The sequence below is a fragment of the Taeniopygia guttata genome, chromosome 2 (assembly GCF_048771995.1).
Source record: "Taeniopygia guttata chromosome 2, bTaeGut7.mat, whole genome shotgun sequence".
In the NCBI taxonomy this organism is placed as follows: domain Eukaryota; kingdom Metazoa; phylum Chordata; class Aves; order Passeriformes; family Estrildidae; genus Taeniopygia; species Taeniopygia guttata.
In genome coordinates this window covers 62,004,776-62,021,707 of record NC_133026.1, presented here as the reverse complement: position 1 = coordinate 62,021,707, position 16,932 = coordinate 62,004,776, and the positions used below count along the sequence as shown (strand labels likewise).

Sequence of the window (16,932 nt, the reverse complement as noted above, 5' to 3'; positions counted from 1 at the left end):
TTGACTGTAAGAACTGCATGAAGAGGAAGCATTCACCCGAGACTAAACTATCTGCCATCACTTAGACACTTTATTGCACTCCTTTGTCAGATCATCTTTGTCTCAGAATACATTTCTCATTTTAATGTCCCTCTTGTTGTCCAGTGCTGAAAGAGCAGAACACAAGTTTTCAACAAGCAAAATTAAATTTTTAATTTAGTAAGGCTATTTTTAGAATGCCTAATTTAGCAGATCTATTTTTTAATTTTGAATGCTCAGGAGGCCTTTAAATGTAAGGAAAAATATGAAGCAATGATAGTACTTATCCTTCTCACACAGTTTTTTTCTGTAAGAGTAGCACAAAGATGATTCAAGTATTCAGATAGGAGGAGCCACCTGGAAAGCTAGACAGTGAGCAGAGAGCACATCAGATTGCTTCATGATGACTAATAGAGGCATGATCATAATTCTTAACTTGAAATAATGTATCTTGCACATGCTATGGGGCACACATATGCAGAGGAACTGCTACTCTGAAGTGACTGATATGCTCTCAGATATGTATCTGATAGATGCAGCATAATTTTTTTTATTTTTGCCAGCTTTTTCCATGGCTCTGTTCTTTCTTATGCTCTACAAATTATCATCTTTAAAATCACTAGCTGTAACGGCAGACTGTTCTTACCCTGCAAAGACAATATTATACCACTTGAAGTAGGTGGAGGAAGATAACATTAATAGACACACAACACACAGAGAATTAGAAACAGAGCTATTCCAGGCATTTCAAGTCACCTGCACAACATTTAGGTAGCAATCATATATTTGAATTTGGTTTACTCAAATTCATAGGTTTACCAAAAATCCATACTACTTGAAAAAATATACGTGAGAGTAAAGTAAAGCAAAAGTGTGAATTAGATTTGCTACAAAACAACAATGTGCCAACAGCAAAACCTAATATACCATCCCAATGCCACACTACCAAGCAAAACCAGTCGTGCACTGGCATTTAATTGGAAAAAAGAAAAAAATTTCAAAATTAATCATAAATCTAGTTTGCAAACAGAACCACTAATGAAAAATTGGGCTGGGTCTGTATAATCTCATAAAATTCAAATATAACAGAACTCCTCAAAAGTTTGAAGTGAAGGGACACATTTATTACAGACTAGCATCAGTTTGTAGCTTCTTAAATTCCCAGTCTGACTCAGAATCGAATATAGCTCAGGTGATATTTTTTGTTTTACTTTCAGAAAAAATGAATTTAACAGACATAATGGCAGCAGCACAGACTTAGCCTGAATCCAATCCTGGATCACTAACATGCTCATTCTAGAATAAGCCTTAGGGAATGAAGTGCAAAAATAGTCTGCAGGAAGAAAAAAATACCAAATCCAAATCAAAAAACCAGGCATTGGCCAGATTAGGATCATTTCAGCCAGGTAATTTCAGTCACACCATCCTAGCTTATGTATTACGAAAGGTAGTAGACAAAAGGCCAACTACAGACCAAGGTCCCTATCACACAGGTAATTCCCACAGGCCACATTTCTGAACAGGAGTGGGAAAGGGAAAACAGGAACAGTGCTGTAATAGACAGTACTGCTTCTTTTGAACAGACTTCTTCCTGAAAATCAGAAAAAATGTGTTTGTAGTTGTACTTGCAAAAAAACTGTTGCCATGGCAAACTAAAGAGCCAAATCTAAACCTCAAATTTGCTCATGATATCTGTGTTCTAAAGACCTCACAGCATCTTCTTTACCTGCCAATAGAGATGTCATACTTACATGTCTTTGTATAAGTGAGAGACTGAAGTAGTCATTTCCCTATTTTTTTCCTGTCATTTAAATAAGAAGAAATTGCAGCCTTAGGTTCATTGCAAGGAGCATTCCAGAAAAAAAAATATACTGAAAGAAAATTAATTTGCTAACTTTTCTAATGACTTCTGTGTGGGACCCGATTTGCTGGTGATGGTAAAATACGTCTTAACTAGAAACACATAAACAGCCACCCTTTCAGGAATGCTACTTTCTAGGTTGCAATTAGAATTACAGGAAATGAACCAGCTGAACTCCCTGACACAGGCAAGTAGGTCAAGTTGAGATAAACCCTGCTCCCCTCAGCTCAGTTTACAGCTCCCTTCAGCTGACGAAACAAACTTCCTGTTGAACATCTCCTCCTCAGAGTTACTGTCAAACTGTCAGCCAAGCTAACAGGCAGAGAGACATAGGGATCTGATAAGGTTATTCTGTTTTCCTAGAAATTAAACCAAACAAGGATGGGTTCTCATCTATTTGAGCTCTTATTTTCTTAGCAAACAGCCTCTAAATCACAAAATACAATAAACATCGTAGGACTGCTTTTTATGCTTTCCATTGCTTATTTATGAAAATATTAATAGTCATTTAAATGTGTAATAGAGTATGATGGTACACTTAAGATCAGACAGAACTTACTGGTCCTAACTAATGAAAAAAGGTGTACACTAGTCAGTAATTCAGGGTTTCCTTAATCAAGGTAGCATATTTGAAACAAATATTGTTAAATGTATATGAGTTTTAAAAAGCATGTATAAAAGGTGTAGAGGAGTATGAAGTAACTAGAGAAGCAAGTGTTATACCTCCTAATGCGATCCTCTTATGAAAAGTTATCCTGTACTAATGTAGGGAGACTTAAGAGAAATAACTGTTCACAAGGAGCTCCGTTCTATAACTACAATGCAACAGACCAGCAGTTTATGAAGCATAACCACTGGGGTCAGAAGATGTGCTCTAAGATATCTGAAGGGAAACATTGAGAGTCTAATTTTTTGCCCTCAAAAAAACCACATCTTTAGAAAATAAATTAGATTTTAGAAATCTTGCCAAAGCAAGAGAGTTAAAAATACCTAAACAAAATTGAACCAACTGAGAAAATTTAAATCATATTGGAAAACAGACAAAATGTATTTGTAAGGGTTTTCCCTTAAGTCACTTTTCATTTGTGACAGTTGTATGCTCAGCATCAAATAATAAAACTTTGCAGAACAATGGCTATGTCCCTAAGAGTTTGTGCTGAAACAAATAATTCAGCTTTCAAATATAAACTACTACTCACTTCAGCTTTGTTGAAATGCGTACAAATTCTAGTTGCACTTTTTGAAGGAGAAAATAAGACATAAAAATTCACCTTTAGGTATGTAAGGGCAGAAAAGTGCAATCACAAAGTCTTGCACAATCACTGTCTAGCCAGATTATATTTTTAATTAAACGTTCTTCTGTTAAAAAGCTTGAATTTGATAACTGCATAATGAAGAATTAATGGGGGGTTTGTTTGCTTGGGGGTTTTTGTTTGGTAGTTTGCTGTTGCTGGTTTTTTAAAACCTTCATCTGACAGTTTCTCTAGAACAATGCTAAATGCTTACACTTAATTCTCAGTATCTTTCATTTGAGAAAAACTAGTGATCAAATGTTCTGGAAAAAACTTTGGTATCTGGCAGTAGGGCTGGATGATGGCATCAAAGAAACAATTCTTTTCTTCCTGCTACTGGAAGCAACATCCAAGTTAAGAGATGATTGTGCCTATCACAAGTTCAAGTCTTTGAAAAGTTATGCCATTTTTCCAGTTATACTCTCTCAAAAATATCCTGCATAAGGAGGAAGAACAGGCAAATACTGCATTCACAAATGAAATTAATATGCAATAAGAGTGGGTTTATTGACTGAAAAGAAGAAAAAAAAAATTCACATGCACTTAGGATGACATTTCAACAGAGAAATGTGTATTAAAATGCTTCAGAAGGCAGCTGTGACCTGTACTGCATCCTCATTAAGAATTTGGGTTCAGAATTTTAAAAATAAGTATTATATTTCTGCTGCCTTTGAACTTCAGTGTTACAGTTTTGAATTTATAAGAGTGAGGATTTAAGTCTATAATTTTCTTTTGTACAAGAGCGTGAAGGCCATTCTTCCATTATAACACTTGAATTCATTGTATAAGCTGAAACTTGAATTCACTGTATAAGCTGTATTTTGAGCACAAAAGGGAGATCATTGAGGGGAAGAGAAAGCCAAGCCATTTTGGTTACAGACAAAAAGTGACATAGAGAACCACTTGAGTCATCCCAAGTTTAAGTTCATAAGTTAGCTGAAGGACTGCATTGATAAACCCTGATTTTAGGTAAAAATAACACTGATAAAGGTAAAAGATGCAAAACAATATACAGCTTATAATATTTTAAAAATTGCGACTATAGTAGTTAATAAAATAAATGAGGTTGCGTTCCCTATTATTATTTTATTAACATTTCTCATATTACTACTTGTTTGTTGACCTCCTCATTTACCAGAAAATTAGACTCCAAAGACAAAATGCTACTAAGAGGTGGAACAAAACAAAATTACTCAGTTGTGCTCAGCTTTTCTAAAATCTCACAACATGTATGGTATGCCTTATCTTTCTTCAAATCCTACTAGTATTTGCTGATCCAAAAAATAATCTTACAAGGTAATATTGTTAGCACTACTTCTTATCCATAGTAGCAACTTCTTGAAAACAGAACTTTCAGTCTTTTAGAGTATGTGATATTCCATATGCAAAGCAGATTTGGTTGTGAAAAAACAAGCCACATTTCAATATTTATTTGGGATTATGTTTAAGACAACTTATGAAAAAAACAGGATTTCAGTATTTTGAATATATAAAATTTACAAGGAAAGCTTACTATTTTTCTTAGCATTTAATGAAAACTCAGCCTAAAAAGGTGGAACAATGCCAAGTAATGGTTCTTCTTAGAGTCTTTTCCTATGAGTACCACCATATTCTTCAGATTTTCTGCTAAATCCTTAGTACTTCTGTTATTGAACCTAATCAGATTTTGGCCAAAGGGGTCAATTACCAGGAAGGATAATCAGTATAGTGGTAAATGACAAACCTACTGGGGTGGTTTCCTGGGCACTGTTGCTGCTCTAGTGACCAGAGCCTCACTAGACAGGACTACAGTAGCTCACAATGAGGTTTGACCTACGAGGTATTTGATACTTTAGGAGTGTGTCTGTGTGTGTCTATGTACAGTAACATACATACATATAAATAGCAACTATGATAAGCTCACTAGCGGCAAGCAGAACAGAAAGGCTCTGATTTCCTATTGTAACAAGTGTCTGGATATTCATTTAAATATTACTGTCTGACAATGGAATAAAGCAACATAAAATCAATCATAACATTTTTGCTGTTGCTACAGTTTGCAAGTAATCTTAATGTTAGCTCCAGTTTAACACTTCTCTTTCTTGCATTTGTGGTCTAAGCAATTTGATCAAATGACTTCAATCCCTGTAAGATACAGTTGGTAACATCCTTTGCAAATAAACCACATCAATGAGGTAGCCAGCTCTAGCTTGTGACCAACACAACACAGATTTTGGGCTCATTATACAGTTTTAGTACAGTCCATGAAGAGAAACAGTATTTTTAGTATTCAAATATATGCACATAAGTATTTTCTTTTATACTGTACTTAGCAAGTGCAAAGCATCTTTACCTGACAGAGCATCTTGTGCTTCAAAAAATGTGCTGAGACCTCCTTTCACATAAGCTAGACTCCCTTCATTTTTCTTATTGGCTTGTTTCTTCAAATTCACAACAGCCATTTTGAGCTGATCAAAACTGAAAACAAACAAGAAAACCTCAGACACATTTAAACAATAAGGTCAGCTAATAAATAAACAGAACAAACTTGGAAAGTAAAGCCACGTACTTTCAGAACAACTAGTAAGGGCAAATTAATTGCTAATGAGTGTGCTTTTCAATAATGAGAGTTTTTTCTTAGTCCAAAGATCTCAGTATTTTAGTTTCAACCTTAAATAGAGGGCACCTATCACTTGTGACACAAGAGATTTCTTCATAATACAATCTGGTCAAGATGTTTCTTCTAACAGTCTGCACTATACTAAATAGGTGACAGTGGAATTCACTTCACTTAGTACACAATAGATTAACAACTGAGATATTACAAGTCTCTTTAATAATGGCATTTGTTTAACTCTGCTGTTTTACTCACAATCCTTTCTCACTTTTGCTTCTGAATTAATTAATTAATTCAATGTTGGATTGGACATACAGTTCAGAATTTAATACAATACATTAGTGCAAAATAAAGAAAAGCTAAACAGATGCCTGCTTTATGAAGGTATGGTTTTTACACTAATTTGCTGAAATGTTTTTGAAAGAAACTTCACAGGGCAATACTGATTGCCAACTCATTATTGTTGTTGGTATGGTAGCTTTCTTTTTTATCTGATTTTCCTAATATTTCTTAATTTTTGCCAGTTTACATTTGATTTCACACCATTATTTTTTGCAAGCACCTGCAATTAATTGAGAAGTCTTATGTTGTGAATAAATCTTCATTAATTGTACATAGTTTTTTTCTTTTTTGGTTGATGATAATTAATATGACCTCAGTAGTTATATTACTTGATTAACTATAAAAACACCACCATGAACAAGCTCAGAGATACAAGTATAGCACATGATTATCATCCTTAAAAACTTTCTTCCTAGCTTCTGGCCAAAGATATCTCCCTAGTAGAAAAAAAAAAAAAAAAAAAAAGAAACAAAAAACTGCCCTACACCTCTGTGAGAAGAGGGATCAAAGAAGTTGAAAACTAAGACATAAGACAATTCCATCAATAATCTACCCATTTTTAAAAGAGCTGGTACAAAAAGATACATTACGAGAGCAAACCAAATTTTAGCCCAGGCAATGAGAAGGCTATCACCACCTGCTGGGAGACAAAGCACACTGATGCACTTAAAAGTACTTTTCTTTTTATACTGATGATGTCACAAAATTTTGCCTAATTTTCTGTTTCCATCTGCTGGACAGAAATAACATTACTCATTACCTGGATTGGTCCACTTGGGCATATGTGAAGAACTTACCAGCATCATTTTGAAAATAATGAAAATCTGTACAGTTCTCCTTTTAAGCACTGTTTAATGTTACCTGATGATCTCACAGCATGTCAAAATAGTTTATTTCTATTTAACAGGATATTTCCAGGATTAAAAGAATTCGTAAAAAGGATGTTATACTGATTTCTTAAAAATAATATCCTTCAAGGAAAAAAAAGACATAAGCTAACCAAAATGTCAGTGCACCACACATTTACCATTTCCAATAGCTAAGATTATGTAGAGGACAAGAACTAAACCCCTGCTGTGTTTCCAGAAAAACAGCAAAAATTATATGGGATGATATTTATACAATTCAAGAATATTTTTAAGACTATACATGTTGAACTGGGAAAAAAAGAAAACCAACCAAAACAGTTTTGCTGCTTCTTTATTTAGAGAGATATTTACAGTCAGATTCAAAACATAACTGGATTCACCCTACCCTTTGAGCATTTATTCCTGTTGAGTTTTACACTGCTCTTGGACCTTCAACACTAAGATCTGGATTTTATAAATCAATATAAATTGAGTTAATATACAAAAACCTCCAGATTTAATTTAAAAGTACAAATTAACACTTTTTATGGCATTGGATGGAGAAGATCATTACTTGAAACTGTTAACATGCAAAGACACACATTGATAGAATTTTTTCAACAAGAAGGATGAAACACTTAGGCTGATACTAGACAGAGTGTTAAAAATGTTTTTTCTTTTCTAAAAGCATCTAACTCATTCAAACTGTATAGCCACCAATATTTATACTCTCCTGAGCTTGTGGCTCAGCTCTCACATCTTTCTTATAGCAGTGGTCATAGGTGGGCAAAGTACTTCAACTGCAGCTTTAACAATGCCAAGCAGAATAATTATCTCCATGTCTTACCTAACACATTGCTGCTGATACAATTGCCCAGAAGACAATTTTCACTGGACAGTCAACTTTGACAAACACTGGATTATCTTCTGTAAGACTGCTTTCCAACCCCAGATGTGTACTCTCCTGCTTGCCTTCCCCACACCCCCTTGAGTCTTGAGTTCAACTATTTCACAATTGCTACAGCCACGGCTGCCACTGGTTATCACATCCCCTGCCTCGCCTGCAAGAATCAGACTCAGAAGAGTACCACCCCTGATGGCCCACACTGCAGCTATGTTAGAAGTCATTCCCAGAACTCCTCACAAGCCTCCTGGGATTGCTGCCCCTCCTGTAAATATGAAGGACATTAAAGTCTCGTACAAGGACCATGGTCTGCTCTCTGGAAACTTCCCCAAGTTGCTTAAGGAAGATTTTATTCACTTCCTCATGCCACTGCAATGTCACCCATTCCAGACTCCTGAAAAAGATCTCAACCATTCTCCTCCATCACAGGACCCATACATTTATTCCAGCTGTTCTTCACATGAAGGTCAAGTTCCTTTCTTCTTTCCTGGGTGTCTTTTTCAGGTAGCCTCTTGCTATCCATCCCAAAATACTATCTACATGAGCTATCCCACTTTATTCCAGCAGTATGTTTGTCTAATTTCACACAGAGTTCTGTCTCTTACTTGTTTCTCAGACAGCCCATGAGTGTGTAAAGGCGCTTAAGACACTTCCAGCTAGTTTTGTAATTACCTGCAGCATTCTTAATGCCATCACTGAACCCACATGTAGCACTCTGTCCCTTAATTTAACTGCAGGCTGTTATCACCATCCCCTGATATGCTGAATTTGAAGTTTTTGACACCAAAGTGCAAACCTGCTGGAAAAGATGCTCCCACTCTGCCATCCCACTTTTTAAAATTAATTCCATTTCTCACTAGCAGTCTTTGTTTTTTAGTTGTGGATCCAGCTACAGAAGCAAAAAATACTGCTTTTGAAACCAGCGGTACAGCCATCTGTGAACCTACAGGATGCATCCCTATTACCTGAAGCTTTCCCTTTCATATAAAAATCAAAGGAAATACCTAGGCTCCCACATTTTTCACTGTTGTCCCCAGTCTGCCATCACTTGTGATCTGTTCTACATTTCTCTGGGTGTCACTGGTGCCCACATGGATGAGCAACAAAGTGGAAACAGTCCAAGGGCCAAATGTAGAGAATTTTTTTTTACAAAAACCTACATCAAAAGCTATTTACTCTTTATCACTTTATTATCCCTTAAAGTTTTTAAATAAACTTGATGATTCTTGAAGTTATGTGATTCTGACAGACAGAATTACTTTGAAATAAGTCCTATTAGTTACTTGATTTCAAAAGATGCTCTATGTGTATTATTATCACTCTATGTGTATTATTATCATGTTCTCTTGCTAACTGTTTTAAAGTACCATTATTTTGAGAGGAAATTTAAGTATTTCCCAAGCAGAGTAATGGTTATTTCTGAAGCTTCAAAAACCAAATATCCTCCCACCCACAAAACCAAGAAGCAACCCCCCCCACCTTTTTCTACTAGTAGGAAATAAAACTTAAACAACTTGTAAAGTAGCATTTCCCTTTAAAATACCAATTGGAGTATGTAGCTGAAAACAACAAAAGAAGCTCATCTTCTCTATTAAAAATGGCTTCCATTTTTGGCATAGCAGATAAAAGGTTTGGAATTCAGTTTTACACAAAAAAATGTATTTATATATGTATATATAAAATACACTTATATATATATATATATAATACCTTGTTCATGACTTAACACCTGGAGTTTCCACTCAAGACTGCTAACTTCTTGATTCCTAAAATTTGAAGAAAGACAGCTTCCATCTGATATTGGGGGTTGGGGATAAAAAAAAAATCCCATCATAAATTAGGTCTGGTTAAAAACATGGTCTGTCTCAGAAGCAGATTAATCAAACTGATTGATTCAAGTTTCAGGCCAAGCAGAAACACCAGAGACAATTATGACTATTTGCTGTAAATGCAAACCACCACTGACACATTTACTGCATAATGAAATACCATCAGTGACTTGCATCTAAAACAATTACTTATATGACAGCAACAAACCTTGTTGTTGAATGATTCTCAATCAGGTACCAGGCAGCAGAAAAGTTTTCACTTGTGAAATCAGCGCTCATCCCAGGAAACAGCGACTCTAAATCTTTTTGAGGAAATCTGCCCCTGAAAAATGAAAATTCATTTCTTCAGTGAAACAGCTGTAAACAGTTTACAATTAAAATCACAAAAAACCCCAAACTAACAACAAACACCAAATCATTTCCCTATAAGATGGGAACATAAACTTGTAACTCACCTTGAAATTAAATCTGCTATTACAGACACATGTAACATGACTGGGAGAAAATGAAATCTGTTTTAAGTAAAACTAGTTTTATATTTTTGATTTCATAATTACAAATAACACAGAAATGCTGTCTGTACAAAATGTTTCTATTTAACTTTAAAATGGTAGGACATCAGAAATTTGGCAGCTTGTAAATGATCTCACACAATTATTGTTTATTGACTCCTGAGTACCACAAGTCACAGAAACACGAAAGGGAGATACACAGAATACAAACACTGGAAAAAGTTAAAATAATTCTCTTGCAAAACAGAACCCACTGATCTGTCTGTTCTCCATACACAAAACAAAGGAAAACCAGACTTATCTCAAGTGGCAGCCTGCAGGTTCTGTTAGTTTTTATTCAGTCTTACAAATGCATGAAGAAACCATGTGGGCCAATTCCTTGCGAAAATATATTCTCTACAACAGCATTTTTAAAACTATAAGTAGTTTCTAAGAAACTCATCCAGAAAATGTATTCCATTTACTTTAAGTCTGTGTAATAAAAATATTTAAAGCACTTTTTGCTGAAAATACGACAACCTTCATCCCTCAGTCTGGACACACACTCAACAGTTGGCCACATTCATTCCACTCTGCACTCAATATATCACCAGGTGCAATCCCTTCTCTTGTCTTCACCACCAGCTACATCCCATTTTCAGAGATTAACTGTAGCAAACAAATTCACTTTTGGTCAGCCCTAAATGGGTCAGTCAGCTGGACTAGATGGACTTATGTCCCTTTCAATTGAAATATTCTAATTTATTCCAAAAATTTTCTATTTCATTTTTGGAACACAACATCCAGCTCAAAAGACAATGAAGTCCCTCCCTGATGCTCACAAGTTAGGTGAGCTTTGCTGTACAAAGTATACCATAACCAAATGAAAGTCTGCCATACTTTGCATTTGAGAGCAAACTTGGGTGGGAGTAGCAATCCAGAGTCAGTTGTAAGAATCACATTTAACACACAGGGGAAGCCATTTAAATGGACACAAAAGCAGTGATTTGTTAGTTTTAGGTTTTTTTCTGTAATCTAAACATGTTTCAAGATAGTTAAAGCTGTTTTTATTACAAAAAGCAAACAGCAGATTAAGTGAAACAAATCTAAAGGCAGGCACATTAAAAAGAACAGTTATATAGAGAGGAGTTGTTTCCTGGAAGTTTCTTTTCATATCCAAATGGCCATTAACACAAGCAGGTACAAAGGACCTACGCACATAATGACATGGTACAGAAGTCTTTCATCATTAGCACCTGATTACAGCAGGGGCATGAAACAATACTTTTTAAAAAACATAAAAAAATCAAATGAGATGCAAGGAAAAGTGATGACAGATATGAAAAGTAGAGATACAGTGAAAATAGCATGAGAAACAAATGCAGCATGAAAAAATGAGGGTCCCAACATTTGCCTGTGTTCAATGAAAAAGTGGTGTTACATTAAAACTTTAAGATGTAAGTAAGTGAGACTCAGGATTTTTAATGACCTTAAATTTCATGAATGACAGCAAGAAGAAAATGCTGATGGATGTAAGAAGAACATTTGAATTTATTCTTAGTTTAAAGACAATTTAAGATACTTTATTTTACCCTCAAGTTAGTCAGGAGTGCCCAGTAGGAACATAAATTGAAGGATACTACTTCACCTATGATACATAGTACAACTGCACAAGAAAGCATTTAGATGAGATCCACACATGGTGACATCTTTGTGGACAGCTGCATTTCTAATGCTAAAAATCAAAACCAAGAAAACAAATTTGAGTTTTTGGGAGAGACTTGAACATTCCGAGAAAGTACTATTTAAGTGAATGCAATCAATATAGAAGCAGAATTTTGCTCATATTTTCAGAATTCCATGTATGTTTTCCAAAAGCGAAAAGAGACAGATATAACACAAAAAGCACACACTCAAATATATCACTACCAAGTGCTACTCATTACTGCAGGTTTATAAGGCATATACATGACAATTTAAGCTTATGCATGAGCTATACAAAATTCCTAGGGGGAAAAAGTGAAACTATTTTTTAATATATATATATATATAAAGATCAAGATAGACTTGTAATCAATTGCTGCAAATGAATCTTGTCTACAGACATAGGGACACAAATCAAGGAATTTTTTTCAGTTTGATGTTTGAGTGCCTTGAAAAGTTATTAGGAGTTTTTTTCCAGAAGATGTACTTGTGTATAACCATAAATTAACAATGCTTTTATCTCTACAGACGTATATTAGACATAGTCACAGCAGACTAGAAACATGAATGTGAACGTGTGAGGTATGTTAACAATATGTTAACATATTGTTATATACATACATATGTATGGTTTAGTACCCTTATTTTTATTGTACATTTTACCAGTAGTTTTCTCACTAACAGGTATGCTACAGCTTGCTACATACTGACTTGCTACAGCTGTCTTCAAATGAAGTGCACACTAAAATGCTCAAACTGAAAGCAACTGTATTTCTAGAACATCTGGCCAGATGCATCTAAAAAGAGACTGACTCCACATACACACAAGTTTGTTTCATTAACTTCCATTAGTAAATAAAATAAGTCAGTTTTTGGAAGTTTTTCTCATGAAAACTTGCTTACCGTTTACTTATAAACAAACCCATTTGTGATTTGAGAAAGTATTTCTGGTTTATTCTTTTCAACATTACAGGGTGAAGATGAACCAGTAGCAAAAGCTTAGATCATGATGGCATGCAATTAATCTGTAAATCATTTCTCTGCTGATTTGCTCATTATACAAGAATCACTTAATGAAGAATACTTAATCATTATTTAAAAGTAATCACTGCGAAAGAAACTGGGAACCACAAATCGAATCCAGAAAACCTCAGAAAAAGAATAGTGAAGCTTACCACCCTTGACAACTCTAAGTATTATGCTACCTTTACTATTTCAGCAAACATACACATACTGGATTTGTATACTAGTACTTTCTGCTAGGCACACTATTTTACCTAGAATAGTGCTAGATCTGGTACTAGACCTATAGTTAACATTTTAAAATAGTCTTATTTGTGCTTCAGCAACAATTTGAAATACAAAAGAAATTGAGATTTCACATAGTGGTTATATTAATGAGAAGTATAATAAAAATACATTTGGTTACAAGCGACTATACACTTTCACTTCCCTCAAACACATGTTGAGTATAGTGAATGGAGTCATACAACATCAGATGTAGTGGTCCTTGCTTCCATGTAAAGGTCATGCACATTTACTTTGGATTCAAAACAGGTGGAGTACCATCAATTCACTTGTACCACAAGTGCCCATCAATAGAAGTCCCTCCTTGCACTGCTCCAAACTTCAGGTTCTGTATAGACTAATAGCAATAAACCTAATTTAACAGTACAGGATCCATGGGCTCTTACAAATTCTACTACAGAACTTTTGTCCATACACAGCATATATATTCTCCAGAGATTAGTTTGAAATCTCCATGGGTAATCACAGCCTCCTAGCAGTCATAATCAAATAAGAGCAACAGGATGCAACAGATACTAATTTAAAAAGCCTGACAATGAACTCAGTTTAGCAAGAAGTAATTTTTTCTGTAAAAATTATTTTGCTTCCAGAACTTCAGAGTCTTACAGTAATAAGTTCAGCATATATGACAATATTTGCAGATTAAAGGTGCATCCCAAAGCAAGATACAGACACCAAAAGGTAACTTGAAGCTCAGTTCCACTGGAGTTTCTAAAAGGTCAAAAGGAACAAGTTTAAATAAACACAGATTCTGAATAGCAACTAGCATAAATAAGCTTCGGCTAGAACTGCTGTACACTCCCCTCTCTGTCTAGTACCAGACTCCTTGAAGCTGGCTTTGTACCAGCTGTACTGTGTTAATAATGCATGCAAAAAGATCAGCGTAAGGGACACTGGTGTAGACTAAACACGACAAATCAGAAGGCGTTAACAAAGGTCCCTCCAATAGCAACAAGGCAAGGGTGTACTCTGGCAATTCCTTCACAGTAGCATTGGGTTCATTAGAAATATGAAAACAAAGTGGCAACTGTATTTTAGAACTGGCAGAATGTGGTAAGAGAAATCAACTACAAGATTATAGGCTGGTAGCTGCATCTGATGCATCAACCTAACAAGCAGAAAGTGCTACTTTATTTTTTAATATCATAAAGCTAGGACTATACTGCAACTCTCTTTTGCAGCATTCAGATTTTTTTTGCACGCATCTCTGTGATCAAGTTTCCACACACCCATCACATTCAATGATGAAATTCATTGCATTTCCATACAAGCTATTTAAAAATAAACATCTCAGCCTTCAGAAAGTCTTTTCCTATCTCGTGGTAGGAAGCTGACGTTTACCATTAGATGGCAGCGTAAGATCATCTGTTTCCTTCTCCCAAATGAACTGTTTTGGAAGCTGGCGTGGGAAGAGGGAAGCATCTGTATTGAGTGGGTGGATACAGAAGTATGTGGAATGTACTTAGCATGTTAGCCTTTGCTTTCATGTACGACATGGATCCAGCAGAGTGACCTCTGCTTCATGCAAAACAACAAACACTATTCAAAAATTTTCTAACCACCACTAGGTCTGACTGATGATACTGATTTGCAGAAAATGAATTTTCTTAGCCTGACAGAGTAGTTAGAGGAGTCAGGGAACCCCTGGTTAAACAAGGACTTGTCATGCAGGAGGAGGGAGTATGTGGTACATCAGAACAAGCAATTCATTTACAAACATCACGCAGATCTAAATTCTCCATCAACATATTTAACCGGTGTCTATGAGACATAATCTTTCCCAGAACCATACAAAATTCTGAATGATCTTGTGTTACCAACCTGCTTTTTTAACAGCTCTAATCTGCTAAAACCAATTGAAGTACTGCCACACTGCTGCTAAGGTGAGAATTTTTACACCAAGTTCCACATTTCTCACACTGAGACAACTACTCTGCACACTGGCTCTTCTTCCTGTAACCTATTTAAGACTTCTCATGGAGAAGCTGGCAATCTAATGAATGGACAGGTGTACTCTTTGCTGGATTAAAAACTAGATGGCCATGCCTAGATGGTGAATGGAGTTACCTCCAGCAGTTGGATGGTCACTACTGGGATTCCCCAAGGGTCAGTACTGGGGCCAGTCCAGTTCAGTATCTTTATCAATTATCTGGACAATGGGATCTAGTGTACTCTAAATAAGTTTGCAGATGACAACAGGTTGGGTAGGAGTATCGATCTGCTGGAGGGTAGGGAGACTCTGCAGAGGGATCTGGACAGGCTGGATTGATGGGCTGAAGCCAGCTGTATGAGGTTCAACTAGGCTGAACCTTGCTTGTGTTACAACAACCCCAGGCAGCTACAGGCTGGCAGCAGAGTGGCTGTAAAGCAGCCTGGCAGAAAAGAACTTGGGGGTGCTGGGTGACAGGAGCTTAACACGAGTCAAGTGTGTGCCCACATGGGTGAGAAGGCCAAGGGCATCCTGGCCTGTATTAGCACTTGTGTGGCCAGCAGGACCAGGGTGAGGCCATACCTCGTTGTACCCAGCTCTGGGACCCTTGACTCAAGAAGAAGATTGAGGTGGTGAAGCACATCCAAAGAATGGCAATGGAGGTGGTGAAGGGTCTAGAGAGTAACTTCTGTGAGATGTGGCTGAGGGATCTGGGGGTGTTTAGCCTGGAGAAAAGGAGGCTCAAGGATGACCTTATCACTCTCTACAGCTGCCTGGAATGAGGCTGTAGCCAGGTGGGAGATGGCTTCTTCTCCCAAGCAACCAGTGTCAGAAGAAAAGGACACAGCTTCAGGCTGTACCAGGTGAGGTTCAGTTTGGACATCAGGAAGAATTTCTTCACTGAAAGGATCATCGGGCATTGGAATGGGTTGCCCAGGGGAGATGGTAGAATCACTGCCCCTTGAGCTGTTCAAGTAATGGCTGAACGTGGCACTTGAGGATATGGGGATATCCCCTTCTTGTCAGGGGATCAGTCAAAAGTTAAACTCAATGACTTTGAAAATCTTATTCAACTGTAACAATTATGTGATTCTATTCTATTATTCAATGTTTCTGTAAGGGTTCCTAGCTACATCTGCATAACATAACACCACAGCCAGGAATACTCCCTGGGGAGGAAGGTGGCACAAACCTGCTCTGAACTGAAAGCAGGAATAAAGATAGTGATAGGACATTAAACCTTTGTATCAGTCTTTAGCCTGTACTAAAAATTAAAAACCAGAATTGAAAGATTAAGTATTTTAAATACGTATTTGCTGGTGGGAATTGAGTATCTCACATCATACACACAATAGGTACTAAGTTACATCAATGCCAAAAAATGTTTATCTGACTGGATCCACTTTGTGTTTTAGAAGATGAATGAGCAGTTTTTAGGAATGGAGGAGAACAAACGTATGCAAACACTCTTCTGCAGATACGTTCGTGACTTCAAGGGTCATCACCACCGAAACATATGGACCAGCAAAATCAAGTTTCATTACAATATAATTGATTTTTTTTTATTAGCAAGTGAAATTCTTAGTTACGTGACACAAGAACTGCAATTAATTTCTGGAAAATGCAAAGAACTTATCAGCCAGAAATTATGTATACTTACTACTTGCTAAACCTGCATGCTGAAATATGATGGCCTGAATATTATGTATACACATAGAGTTAAAATATCTTGACTGTACATGTAACATTTAAAATATCTTGATTATGTAAAAGAACAGCTAGGAGCATGACTGTATATATATACCATTG

The 16,932-nt window shown here is 36.2% G+C and overlaps 1 protein-coding gene across 1 annotated transcript in view; it reads right to left on the bottom strand.

Annotated features, from left to right (window-relative positions):
- EXOC2 (exocyst complex component 2) overlaps positions 1–16,932 on the bottom strand; it is a 127,351-nt gene that overhangs the window by 87,138 nt on the left and 23,281 nt on the right. The window contains exons 5-6 of the mRNA XM_030265431.4: positions 9,899–10,012; positions 5,504–5,628 (exon numbers count right to left, since the gene is read on the bottom strand). Of these exons, the coding sequence (XP_030121291.4) occupies positions 5,504–5,628; positions 9,899–10,012 (239 nt within the window). The remainder of the gene's footprint in view (positions 1–5,503; positions 5,629–9,898; positions 10,013–16,932) is intronic.